Here is a 14,457-nt window from a genome sequence, read left to right as displayed (position 1 = left end):
TGGATAGAAGCGATGAAGTCTAATGTACGTAGCCATGTATCTTGGCCGACTTGGATGGTGCTGGAAAGGAAGGGGGTTCACTTCCGGTAATGCTGCGAACACATAACAATGCCAGGCATATTTTTGGAAGTTACTTGAAAATGAAATATAAATTTGCCCGGGCGAACAGATGAACTATCTTTATGGGATGTTCTGCTGTGCTGTGCGGTGAGAGTGTAATTGTACGTGTGTGAGTGTGTCCCTGATTTAATGGCACATTAATGTTGCCTGGAACGAAGCCCTTCATCGTTATCAACGTTATCGACTCACATTTTTGGAACATGGAAATCTAAATCAAGGGAGCATTTCACACGAGTGGGAAGGAGAGTTGGAAGACAGAATAATTGGATTTTTTATTTATTTTCATATTTCAAAGCCGTGGGGAAAAGCTTTTTCTATCTTGTATTGAGAGGCTCCAGATAAGTGACGAGGCGTTAAGGCTCGCAAATGACACGTTTCTTAGGCAGGTCCACTCAAATCACCCTCCTCAGTTTGCCTGATTGCACGACAAGGCTGGTGAGTGTGTGTGTGTGTGTGTGTGTGTGTGTGTGTGCGCGTGTGCGTTTGTGCGTGCGCGGTTGTGTGTGTTGTGTGAATAGCGAGTGAGATGATGGTGTTGTCGATAAGAGCCTTTGGTGGCAGCTCGTCTCACAGCAGCGATCTGACTGACGTCTAGGCTAGGCTATCTATTACAGCAACGCAGAGATGAAAACCACTCCAGAACTATTGTGAAGGTTTTTCTGTTCACAAAGGCCTCTGACGCCGGCCTGACGTCACTGTCATTTGTTGATGCTAATGATAGTAATAGTGTAACGTGCTTGCCTCTGCACCCAGGTTTTTTTTGGTAATGCTTACTTATTAAAGTACAAGTAACTTAATGAGGTTGTGTTGGTTAAAATGTCATCGTGGTTTCGGGGAAATAAATGTCTCATGTAGCAGCTGTGTAAATCGATGCATCGTTGCACATTGTAATTTGTTCTTAATTGTATTGATCAATGGTGTCTTTAAAGGTCAGAGTTGATAGGCATCAGGAGGAGGGGCAAGACAACGCAGTGCTGCGAGGTTCCAGTGTTTTTTTCCCCTCGGTATACCCAAGTGTAATACATATATACTGTATGTAGAGTTTGCAAGTATTGTTTTTTTGCACATTTTTCAGGTCACAAGACAGCAGTGCACACTCATGTGATAATGTGGATATCAAGCAAAAGTAAATCTTTTTAATCCATTCCCAACATATTAAACTTGAGGATATATTCAGCTGAAAAAAGAAACTTCAGATGTAAAATAACCAAAGCTGTTCTAACTTTGTGTGTTTATGCTCACCCATAGAATGAATGATGATCATACTGATTGAGAAAAAACATGTTCAGGATGCTTATGTTAATGAGGTTATAGACGGTCCTTTTTTGTTCTGAAATGGTGTGACTGATACATTTACATAAGGAAGTTCTCATGCAAGAAAGGTTACACAACGGTCAACACTAAGTACAAAGCTCTGTGCATAGACATAATTAACATACGTGAGTGTGTTCGTTATCGACAGGCATATTAGCAGTGATACCATGCATAACATCACCATGACATCTGGCATGTTTGCGTCATGTCTGAAGCATGTATGAAGATCATAGAGGAAATCAGTCCGAGGTTAAAAGGTATGATGAATACGTGGTACATGTCCCAATTGTGTCACGTCCCCTTTGTTGGTACCAGGCGCAGATTAGGACGATAACACAACAACCAACTAATATTGAAAGAGTCAGATTAGAGGTGACAAAATGAAAGAGCTTTTATATTTATATATTTATGTCAGAAATCACGTCACACATATTACAGAGCCTTCAAAACAAACCTGTTGGGGGAAGAAGGTACCAAAAGGAAGTTGCCAAATAAATAGAAACGAACAGGGAAATAGTGATAAGGCAGACACCCAAAGGCCAGATCCGTTAAGGTAATCATTGAAGAGAGTAATTGAGTAACAACAATGAACAGGGTTGTTCTTTACTAAATATGATGCACGAAGAGACAGTTCTGTGAGTTTTTAAGATCAGGTAAGAGCCTCTTAAAAGGAATGTTTTTTTCAAGGAGATGCTTTGGAAAAAATGCAGAGCATATTCTTAGAAGTCATGCAGTGGAGTTAAAGAGAGGTGAAAGACTGTGTTTGGGGTTAAAGGGTTAAAGCCAGAATACAAAAAAGGACTATCTGTTTTTTGTTTTTTTTTCCTTTTTTTTTAACCTTTATTTATACAGGTATATCCCATTGAGACCGAAGACTCTTTTGCAAGGGAGACCTGTTTTCCTTTCCCACGTTACCATTCACACACACATTCATACACCGATAGGGGATAGCAGGCTAACTATCGACATTCACACGAGGCAAGGTGGGTGAAGTTTTTTCAAGTGTGTTAAAGAAGAGAGAAGGCAAGGCAGCTCAAAGTACTTTAGAAGAGTCTGTGTCTGTGTGTGTCTGTTTGTGTCCTTTTATGCACACAAGAGTATGTTTTCTTCTTTCTCTCTCCGTGCCTTCACCTGGCCCTGTATGAAACTGTATCTCCTTGAAAAGAACTTAAGTTGGCAGACGCAGAACAGTCCCAGCCCAGGACTCTACTGATCTTCTCTCCACACAGCCTCCTTCCACCCCAAATCCCCTCCAGCAGTCCAACCAGGAGGCTTCTCCCTCCCCACACTGAGCCTTGCTTCAGTCAGCTCAAGACCATGCAATGCACTCATGGAATATTTACCACAGACGTGTTACTTGAATATCAATGTCAATGTTCCAAATATTATGCTGCTTTTTGCTTTTTTATATAGTTTTTTTTTTACTTACTGAGCTATTAATCCACAAACGGTGTCTTGTTTTCTCTACACTAAACCTCAATCTATCCTAAATCATCTTTTACATTGAGGTTCAAAGACCACTTTACTTGACCAAGCTGGTTTTAACGGCCGTGATGATGTTTACGGGGGGATTTTGCGTTAAAGGTCGACACAGCGCACGGCCAAAGACTTAATGAACTGATTTATGTAAACCAAACGATCTCTGATGCGGAAGTTGGAGTCACGTCTTGCTTTATCGGCTTCTCGGGAGGAGTCAAGCCTGTGTGTGTGTGTGTGTGTGTGTGTGTGTGTGTGTGTGTTGTTTTCATGTGTGCGTCCGCGGGAGATAAATGGGATAATGTGTTGAAATTGGACATGACTCATCAGTTATTTCATCAGTGCCACGCCATAAACCCCACAGTATTAAAATGCATCTTATTTGTTTCGAATGTGCGTGTGTGTGTGTGTGTGTGTGTGTGTATTAACTGACATGTACTGTTTTTTTTCCTCTTTCCTGTCAGGGTGGAGGAGAGTTTTAAGACTCTGTTCTGGTCCATATTCGGGTTGTCTGAAGTGATCTCCGTGGTCCTGAAGTACGACCATAAGTTCATAGAGAACATTGGCTATGTGCTGTACGGGATCTATAACGTCATGATGGTGGTGGTGCTCCTCAACATGCTCATCGCCATGATCAACAGCTCCTACCAGGAGATAGAGGTACAGAAATGAGATGGCCATTTAAATGCAGGAAAAGGGGATGATTTATTTTTTTTTGTCAACAGGTCAATAACGATTTTTGTTTTGTTTACTTCTGTTCCTGCAGGAGGATTAGAAAAGGGTGATTTGAGTTGAAAGTGCCACTAGCCATAGACGATCAATACAGTGGCGACAAACAAAAACACAAAATAGGAACTAAAAAAGCAAAAAGTTGCAGTGGAAAGTTCAGTTGGCACAAAAACAGGGACATTACAACCAAGAAAAGTATTTCCCCAAATTTTTTTTTCAAACATCATAAGACAAGTGTCAGTTTATTTGCTCTTGCTACAATGTTATCCTTTGATTTTTTAAGTTTCATTCTTCTACCTCTACATAGTTTCTTTCACAACAATCACTTTTCATTGTAATACTGATCAATAGCTATACCAAACATCACCAAACATTGGCCTTAATTTGCAATCATTCACATTAACTATTAGATAACACCAGTATGTTGATGAATGTGTCATAAAGAAGCTACAGTATATTGGTGTGGACTTAATTGTTTCGACTCAAAGTAAACCATCAAATGAGACTGATAATTTGTCCCCAAATACTCCTAGAACAAGAATTGAGTAATGTACTATGTAATTCTCAAAGGTTTATGCAATCAGATGGGGTTTATTTATTTTTTTATCTCCCCCTTCCATCTTTCGTGCTTATTTCAAACATTACCCCTGTGTCACCTCCTGTGTGTGTGTGTTTGCCTGTGCAGGAGGATGCTGACGTGGAGTGGAAGTTTGCCCGGGCCAAGCTGTGGCTGTCTTACTTTGACGAGGGCCGCACGCTGCCCGCCCCATTCAACCTGGTGCCCAGCCCAAAGTCCTTCTACTACATGGTCCTACGAATCAAGTGCTGCCTGATTTACCTCTGCAAGGCCAACAGCCGTCACCATAACGAGGTGGAGATGGGCATGCTCAACTCACAAGCAAAGGTTAGTGTCGGGACTACTATGAGTAGTACTCGATTCTCATTACAGACACAAGCTAAACAGTGTGCAAACAAACTACTAATGGGCTGACATTATTTTTGACACTGCAACAACAAATTCTTAATTAATGATTTTGTAAACCAACTGGCAAGAACCACCTGAATCATATCATGTGTTTCTGTTCGTCTTAGTAGTATTGTTTTTTTGAATGGCTTTGATTATTGCTACATTTTTTTTAGTGTTATTGCAACCTAATTACTGACAACATGCAACGTGTTTTTCTTGCCTCCCATTTGGGCATATCATTCTCAAACAAGAAGAGGATGGTATAATGAAGTGACAGTTTACACAGAACAGCAGCTTTCTTCCTTTTGTGTATTCTTTTCCCTTTTCTGCTGCAATGGCCATCATACTAATTACCAGCAGTGTTCCTTCCTTCCAGCTATTTCTCTTTGGCAGGCCCACCTCCCAGCTACTATCTCACTAATAGGGCACATAACAATCTGTAGTGGACTTTGCAATAACTCGATTATGTATTCTCAGCAAATATAAAATATAGTATATGAACAATGGGCTCATATGGCCTTGTGGTTAAAACCAAGGACATGTATATGATATTGCCACTGCAATGCCAGGAATGCAACTTTCAATTCCACATGTTCTCTCTCTCTCTCTCTCTCTCTCTCTCTCTCTCTCTCTCTCTCTCTCTCTCTCTCTCTCTCTCTCTCTCTCTCTCTCTCCCTCCCTCCATGTGTCCATCTTAATAAAATCACGGTAATGAAAAGAAAGTCTAGCGTGAAGAAAAAATTGCTTAGGTCATTTAACACGTAATCAATCTTTAGCGCTGGCCTTGTCCACACGAATATCCTATGTTCGACTCCTTCTCGCCTGTAATGGCTCACCTCAGCGCCACAAGTAAAGTATTAGTCAGGGTCACTGGATCTGCCTGCGTCTGATCAAATGTCTGGGCAGGTTTATATATATATATATGTATATATAGGGTTATATATATATATATATATATAAATATATATAGAAAGTATTCATACCCCTTGAGATTTTCCACATTTTGTCACGTGTCGGTACTTATGCACGCCACACTTTTCAGTTTATTTATGAAAAAAATTAAAAACCACGTATCTTTTTCATTCCACTTTACAATTATGCTCCACTTTGTGTTGGTCTATCTCATAAAATCCCAATGAAATAAATGTACTTGTGTGGTTGTTATGTGACAAAACGTGGAAGTTCAAGGGGTATGAATACTTTTGCAAGCCACTGTATATACAGTATATATATACGTGAGCTTATATATATATATATATATATAAGCTCACGTATTTTGGTCCCTCATGTGGGATATCCACAGTTTGAATAGAGTGATGTGCTGAATATGTCATGTTAGTTCTCATATTTCAGTGTTATACCAATTTAAATGACAGGATGTATACATTTAAAGGGGCACTATGCAGTTTATGCGGATTGGGGTTTGTTGACATTTGCAGAGCTTGCAGTTAGTTTACCTTACATACTTACTCTGCATGTAATTCTTAGTATTAAATCATTCTATCGTCATAAATAAAAACAAAATTATTTCGAAACACCTAGAACCAACTGTAAGACTAGAATGTGTTTGTAAACAAAACGGTGGGCCCTGTTGCTGTAAGTAACAACAGTGAAATGGTAACTATAAGGTAGCTTTCTAACTTCAAACAGTGTTCCATGGATCATATTTTTTCCGTAAGGAAAGTTTGTTTATTCAGTTATGAGAATATATCTTAGAAAATGTTCACTTCTCTGACACATCCAAAGTTACATAGTGCACCTTTAAGAGAAACTGGATGAACCTCTGGTAATATAGGTTATTTATGTGTCTGTGTGTTTGCTTTCACACATAACTGATGTTTACACCCTTTGGTTGACATGTCTTTCATATATTCACAGCAGTTAGTTAGTAAATTAATTGAACATAACAGTAATTGGAGGCAGCAGAGGCCCACAAAGCAGGTCATTGCTAGGGAGATCACAGAGCACACAATAAAGGGATTTGCCATTTGGAGTTTGGAATGGCCAAAGATACGTGTCTGTTGTGTGGTTTAATAAAGCAGTGAGGAGATGAAAAAAATAATAATTTGCCCCCTATGTCTTGAAAATTGTTTGTATCAGCAGTAGGTGTTCTCTGTCCTACAAAGTCCTAAATAAATTACTCTACCGAAATGAAAAAAAATAAACATTCAGCTTTTCCCTGAGACAGACAAATCGAAAACTCTTTAACAGTGAATGTGGTTTGGCTCCGTCAGGGCTTTAAACTTTAAAAGCTTTTGTCGGTCGTTTCTGAGAAAACAGAATGCTGCTTTTATAATCACGATTAAAGTTTTATATAATGCACGGCTATTATGTTGACATATCCTCAGGCCTCCGCCGGCTCGGTGCATATGGAGTATAGCAGCTAGTTGTGTGTGTCCACACTTAAAGTCTAAACTCATTTTGACACGGCGGCGCCAAAATGGCACACAAGCTACAAAGCAAGGTCATGGACGTGGAAGGCATCTAGAAGTCAGTTAATAGAGATTCACTCTGCTGCCAATTGTCTTTGTCTTTGAGGGCGTCTTGTGAGCGCCAGATACACAAAGCACTGAGCCCCGGCTTTTCATCCTTTGTTTTGTCGCCCTCCTTTTAATATTTCCTCAAACGATTTCCATTATAGAACTTCACTGGACCCTGAAATGTGACGTTGAACGCTGGACTGTTTGTGTTTGTTTGCTTGCAACAGGATGAGCGCTTCAGGGCTTACCCACGGCCGGGAGAGGATTTCATCCCCAGGAAATCTAGAAAACACCCCACCAGATACCAGGTAAAAAAAAAACAGAGAGCAAAAGATGTGTGGAGGGTAAAAAAGAGAAAAAGAAAGAATAAAATGTCACCAAACATTCAAGCTGCACTGGAAAAGATGTCTCTTCAAAAATAAGTGAAAAAAACAAAAACAAAAAAAAGTTTTTCGCTTGTTATAAGCCTTTCAAGATAGAAGAGATATTGAAATGACTGGGAGAATTCATATTGAGGTACATTTTTCACTAATGTTAGGAAGTGTTATGTATCATAATTAGTCTGTAATGCTGAAAAGCAGTATTATTCCCTCTACCTGTCAATGTCATTCCTTACATTTCAAGTGTAATTGAACTTATTTCAAGCAATACGTTAGTGGCACTGTTTTCGATTTAAGATAATCACCTACGTACTTGAAATAGGATTATCAAGTGATATTTTAGCATTTTAAGAAGAGCTATATCTTGAAGTTAGCTAGTAAAATACTCATATTCAGCATATGAAAGAAGTAATAGCAAAAGCTTTTGTCTCATAGTAAGTCAGCCTTGTGACCCTCATTTTTAATTCTAACGTATTGAACTTGAACAAGTCACTTATATTAAGTGTCGTTAGAAATGTGACTATAATTTAGACAAATATACTATACTAGAATTTTTTGCAGTGTGAGGAATATAGAACAAAACAGAAGCCGAGCTGTGTAGAGGCGGCGGAGAGTGTTGGCTGGATGGAGGGTGATAAGGGATGACAGGACGAGAGATGGAGGGAGGAAATTAGAGGTCTGGGAGCGGTAAAGAGGAACTGATAGGAGAGAGCGTTGAGGGAAGAGTGGGGGGGACCAGGGAGGAAGGGATTTAACAAGAGTTTGGAAGAAAGCGTATCGACTGAAAGGACGGCAGGACAGAACAAATGATTGCGAGCGAAAGAGGGAGAGAAGGAGGAAGAGGAAGAGTGGGGGAAAAAAGAAATAAACAGAGTAAGCCCAAAAATGCCTCTAATGAGCTACTGTATTTGAGGGCGATCGATAGCACACACTGGGTAAATGAGCTCAAAGAGTCACGGTGCAGAGATGCTCTCCCCTTCTTAATCTGCCCTTCACCTCTGCACTGAGGAGAATCTATGCCCCAATTCCAATCCCCCCCTTTAAGCGTCAAGCCCTGAACATTTACAGACTTAAGCTGACGTGATCTGTAGTGCTTGAGTGCGAGGGTTTGAAATGGTAGAATGGGACAGCACTGCATGGCGACAACAAAACAAGCGGCGAGCTATTTTTTCTTTTTTACTCTTCATTCATTCAGATATGATCAGACATTCAGTTTAATCATGAAATGGACATTCATATAAAATAGATGGCGTTTTAATAAAAATCCAACATCCATTAAACAAAATAAACATACGACTTAACTTGCGGTGAACTAATGTCGGCTTCGGACTTTTCAATTTACGTTTACTGTCCTCGTCACAGCTGAGGCACTTCAGGGATTGACTGCCTTTCTTTGTATGATTTTATCCAATTTTAAATCCTTGTAAATGTAGTGTGTCCTTTTTGTAAAAGCAGGCATATACCAGCGCATTTAAAGTCACAGCGCTATGAACTGTGGGTAATTCCCTCAGGCAGGGTCGGACTGCGGGACTTAAGGAAAGTGTACAGTACATGCAGGGTACATTAAGAGCCTTTGTGGACTTGTGGAATTGACAGCCCCTCAGCCTTCACAGACTTAGCAAGGACGCGTCTCCAAAAATCCATGAGTCTGTGAGAGCAAGCATTGGTATTGGGCTTATACCTTTCTTCAGTGGTCCTTTCGTCACTTGAATAGACATACTGTATGTATGTGTGCCGTTATATGTGATGATGACAGGTATTGACCCATAGCCACATTGCATACATGCTAATATTGATCCCATGAGCCTTTCGAGGCAGCTAAAGGACATCCCTGCATCCCTTGGCTACAGATCAATAGCCTATGTATTCAACACTGTCTCCGAGACACCATTCTCTCCACACTGTCTGCAAGTTTTTGTGTGTGTGTGTGTGCGAGTGTGTATGTGTGTGTGTGTGTGTGTGTCTCTTTGGGTTTATGTGTGTGTGTTCAGAGGTGCTAATGTGAGAATAAAAAGTCATTAGAGTAGAAGAGGTTTGTTTACTCCTGCATAGACACACAATGGGGTTGTCACATTCCCTTGTCACCGTCTGTCTGTCTATTTAATCCTTTCCTTTCCTCTCCTCCTCGTAGAAGATCATGAAGCGCCTGATTAAGCGCTATGTGCTGAAGGCTCAAGTGGACAGGGAGAACGACGAAGTCAATGAAGGTAGAAAAATGACCTTTTCACTGAGGCCACTCATCTTCATTGTGTCATGGTTTTGCTCAGTGTGTGCATGAGTGTATGGACTGTTAGTGAAGGACAAGAGGTAGGAGTTTGGAGTGTGTGTGTGTGTGAGTGTGTGTGTGTCTGTCTGTGTATGTGTGAGATTGCGTGAGAAGTGCATGAAATGAGGTTGCGCTGTGTGTATAATGGTTTCTGCATGTACTGTTCCGCTGCCTGTGCCTTTGTGATAGGTGCTTACCTGCAAAACGCAGCCAGTCTATTTTCGCCCAATGCCCTGACTTGTTGTGATATGTGTCCGCGTGTGTGTGACTGCGTGTGTTGCACAGGCGAGCTGAAGGAGATCAAGCAAGACATTTCCAGCCTCCGTTATGAGCTGCTGGAGGAGAAGTCCGAGGCGGCCGGCGAGCTGGCTATGCTCATCCAACAACTCGGCGACAAGTTTGGCAAGAACACCTCCATGAGACACTGACAGGACTCGCGGGAAGGAGAGAGAGAGGGAGGGAGGGAGAGGGGGAGAGGGGAGGGAGGGGTGGAAGATGTGAAATAGGGTGGAATTAGGAGGAGGTAGGGAGGAGGGGTTCCAGGTTCAGCATTTTTAAGACATTGATAACGTTGAGAGGGGAAGCAGGATGTTTATAAAGATAGACAGAGAAGAAAGTGGAGGAAAAAGGCTAGGGAGAAACAAACTGGGCAGAGAGTGAACATTTGCTAACTTAAAGCCTCTGGAAACTAAAGTCTAAAGTAGTAAAACAAATCAATATAGGATATTAAAGTCGGGTGTCTCAATAAGCTTGTACAAAAATCTGATAGAAAATAAATGTTCATAAATATTATAAAACTTAGTTTAAAAAACTGCTTTTTTACTGTCTGAATCGTTTGACAGGACTGTGTGGGCGTGGCCGTATCAAACGGTCTCTATGGCCATTGTATACAGTAGAACTAAGCTCCAACCACAGAGTTCTACCAGCATCCAACGCGTGACAAAAAAAGAAATTCACCGGGTGGCCACTAAGAGGTGGTAACAAAACAGAGCAATTTCTCATTGACTCCTGTGTTAAATAGGCCGTTTTCACAGCATTATTAAACCTATTTACGGCCTGTTCCAAAAAAAAACATTTTAGTTTGTATGTTTATATCATATCTCCATGACAACACTGAGGGGGGTGAATTATTTTGGATTACGCTAGTTTTTAAACTATTGAAATGTACGAATAATTCTTGAGTGACAGCTAGCCACCCGCTGGCCCTCACTTCCTCGGAGGTATATGTCAGCTAGATGGGCGTATTTCCCTCCCCCCGACGTTATATCAATGTCCTTTTTCGGTAAGAGGAAATTAAGCGGAGTCAAACTCTGACAAGATGGCGATGTGCATAGGCCACGACGATTGGATGCAGAATAACTGAGGTCAGCCCAAATACTACATCCATTTTATATACTATCTATGAGTAGAACGTTCGGGCAGAGAAATTCCGCGATTGGTTCAAAATACTTATTGTGAATTTCTGTCAAGTGTGTCAAACTTAAATGACAATATATTTCATTTTGATTGATAAATATGCCTTATTACTTTCAGATGCTTACCGTCATGCAACACACTCCCCAAATGACATAGTTAGACGGATTATGTGGATTTGGGTTTACAGGGGCTTTAAGGTAAAAGGCAATGTTTTTTTATATGCTATGAGCAATTAGGGAGGACTGTAGTGGGAAGGTAGTTGCTGCGACTGCAAGTGAGCTGGAGGTCAAAGGGTCATAAGTGACTTAAACTTTGTTGGAGGGAGTTTGTGTTGACAGTTGAATTCTAATTATTAAAGGCAACGGCTTCAGGGGAGTGAGGGAGGGAGGAGAGGAAGGCTGGGCGGGAGATAGAGGGGAGACAAATGACGAGGAGAACACAAGCACCATGAGATATGAAGAGACGCCGCGGGGTAAAAAAGACTGAAGCAGCCCAGCAATGAGCTGCCAGGAGCTATCAACACATCCTTCCCCCCACCCACTTGGAAGAGAGAGAAGGAAACCCAGAGAAGGGGTGACACACAGGGAGGGCTGGAGAGTGACAGGGGGAAAAAGAAAGAGATTTAAAGGTCAACTATTATGCACAATCCGTTTTTTTATGTTTTTTTCAATATTAATATTGGTCCCCCGGTGTGACAAGAGACTCCCAAAGTATAAGAAAAAACCACCCTCTCCACCTCCACCCTTCTGAAAACCAGTGTTCAAAAGCCGCAGTCAAATGTATCTCCCCTTATGAAGCCACACCCCAATCTTAGCACTGCCTTCACCTGTGATAAGCACACCCCCGGATACAACTGAATCTAACTGGCAGTTTGATTTAAACAGCAGTTAGATTTAGGGCCAATCAGAGCAGACTGGGCTTTTAAGGAAGGGGGGCTTAAAAAGACAGGCTCTAAAATGGAGCGTTTCAGACAGAAGCTGAAAATAGGAGATGCAATGGCACTGTGAGAAGAATTTGTTTTGCTTTTTGGGACAAAACACCATGAAAACATATTCTAGTAGAACCCCAAATTACAATTTTGAACCTGCCAATTGAGCATAATATGTGACCTTTAAAAACAGGTCTGCCCTTTCATTCACAGCAGAAAGGCCGGCTTTGCTCTCTATGTCTTCACTTTTTACAGGACAAGCGTAGGGACCCCTTGTTTGAGAGACTGTGCACCCCCTTTACTCACAGGCTATCTAATTAATGCATTTCCATCCAAAATGCAAAACCTATGATCAGGAGTCATGACGATTCAGGAAAAAAGCAGGACAAGTCATTAAAGCTTACTGAGAAAATGCTATGTTATCATTCCACTGTAATGTCCACATAACACACGGTGTGTTGTACAGAATTACAGTATTGGAGCTCCATGTGAACTGTCCCCTCAAGCTCTTATATATTTTTTACCTCACTCTGAATTATTTAAAGTACGTTGTCACTAAGGGGCACTTTACACGACAACACGAAACGGTGCAAACGCGGAAAAATTCCCGCGGTTGCACTATATCATTTACAGGAAAACAGCAAACGCAGGCATGAAACCGCAGGTTTTTGAGATCACCTCCCAGGGAGGATTTTTTGGAAAACTTAAGGGTTTTGGTTTCCTGTAAACACCGAAACCATTTCCCCTGATAACGCTGACGTCACGGCTCCACCCTCACACATGCGTAGTCTATAACATTTGCTGTCAAAATACCCACAACACAAGCGAGTTATAAAGTTAGAAGACAACATGAACGGTGTCTCCACGGCACCATCACTGTGATCAGCGGAGAGTGACGTGCAGGGCTAAAATATAGGCTAACACTCAGTTTAGTCCAAGCGATTACCGCAGTAAGTTATTGAGACCACCCGTCACTTTGGCTGGGGAAAGATTTGTGCTCTGCCTGTTTTTCTAGCTAAATAAACGTGTGTCACTTCTATATGCCAGGGACACGGCTCTCTCTACATTAAAAACACTATCAGCGTGCAGCGGTTAAGCTAGCGGCTACTGTTCAACAAAAGGAGCATTAAGGCTACGGCTTCAAAGTAAAAGCATTTCACTGGCTAAACATTAATAGCATTTCACTGGACACACGTGAGTTGACTTTTATTTTGAAGTACGCCTAACAGGAAGGTATCCGCTCACGAAGCCCCTTCACTATCAGCAAGTCTTCTGTTTTTACGAGTTCAATGCGGTGAAATAAAAGGACAGAAAGCTTGTCTTTTGCAATATTTGTAACCCCAAGCTTACACCAACCGCTTTATGAACGTTAGTGGCATTAATTTTCGGTTACAGTAAGGTTTTATGCATCAAATTGTACCGGAAGAGCTATCTACTAGGCTGTGTCACCGCTGACTATTGGCTTGGCACTGCTGCTACAGCGATTTCGGCCCGTTTCCTCTGAAAACTTGTGTACGGGTGAAGATGTCAGATAAATTGTGTCTGAACGGGTTTTTTTTTTTAAACCAAAAACTGGAAAACTTTCACGTTTTCACCGTGTAAAGTGCCCCTAAGCAAGCTCCTACTGCCAGAAACGTCGCAAGTGTGAAGGACTCATGGTCATGGATAGCAAATTCAGATAGGGAATACAAAAAGATGTATCCTATATACACTCCTATCCTATATACTGTATGTCTCTCACTTAGTTTAAAGTCAAGGTCTCCTGTGCATCAAGCCAATCAAGATGGTAAGTATGACCTGGATAGCTGTTAGCGGATATTCTTCTTTTTGTTGTGCCTGAAACAAAAACCAAAAAGTGTCATGTCTTGGTTGGGTTATAGCTGTTAAAATACAGGAGGTGACGTAAGAAGAACTCCTCTTGTCTGATGGCTTCAGGGGCAAGCAGACGTTTCTGAAATGAGAAAATGATACATAGAGATATGCTATTTTTCGATAGTTGGAACAACGGCACAATCATTTGGCCATACAACACTTGGATACTGTTGCAGAAGCAGTGTGGAGTCATTTTATGGCCTTTTCTCTTTTTTGACATAGTGCTTCACCGGCTGTGTTAGACTTCACCGGTGATTCAACTGACACAGGGTTAGATAGGTAATTGTTTCTTTGACTAGAATATAGAGAAAGTACGATGCTTATAATATTGCACAGTTTAAATAGCTCTCCTTTTTTTAGAATTAGAATAGAAATTGAAAACTGTCATACAACAAACAATATACAGATGAAGATACAAATAGGGTGCTACAGATACATTTTTTATTTAACTGCACAAAAATAGTCATTTACCCATTATTTATATACAGCAACTTGAAGGAGATTATCTC

The 14,457-nt window shown here is 41.0% G+C and overlaps 1 protein-coding gene across 1 annotated transcript in view; it reads left to right on the top strand.

Annotated features, from left to right (window-relative positions):
• trpc7b (transient receptor potential cation channel, subfamily C, member 7b) overlaps positions 1-10,160 on the top strand; it is a gene marked incomplete at both ends in the record, with an annotated part of 53,371 nt that extends 43,211 nt beyond the window's left edge. Inside the window, 5 exons of the mRNA XM_080035810.1 lie at positions 3,375-3,570; positions 4,325-4,543; positions 7,314-7,394; positions 9,598-9,673; positions 10,018-10,160. Coding sequence (XP_079891936.1) covers positions 3,375-3,570; positions 4,325-4,543; positions 7,314-7,394; positions 9,598-9,673; positions 10,018-10,160 — 715 coding nt within the window. The remainder of the gene's footprint in view (positions 1-3,374; positions 3,571-4,324; positions 4,544-7,313; positions 7,395-9,597; positions 9,674-10,017) is intronic.
• Between the last annotated feature and the right edge of the window lie 4,297 nt (positions 10,161-14,457).

Source organism: Ammodytes marinus (genome assembly GCF_949987685.1).
Source record: "Ammodytes marinus genome assembly, chromosome: 10".
NCBI classification, from domain to species: Eukaryota; Metazoa; Chordata; class Actinopteri; order Uranoscopiformes; family Ammodytidae; genus Ammodytes; species Ammodytes marinus.
Note: the sequence above shows the minus strand (reverse complement) of the source record. Positions and strands in the feature narration are given on the sequence as shown.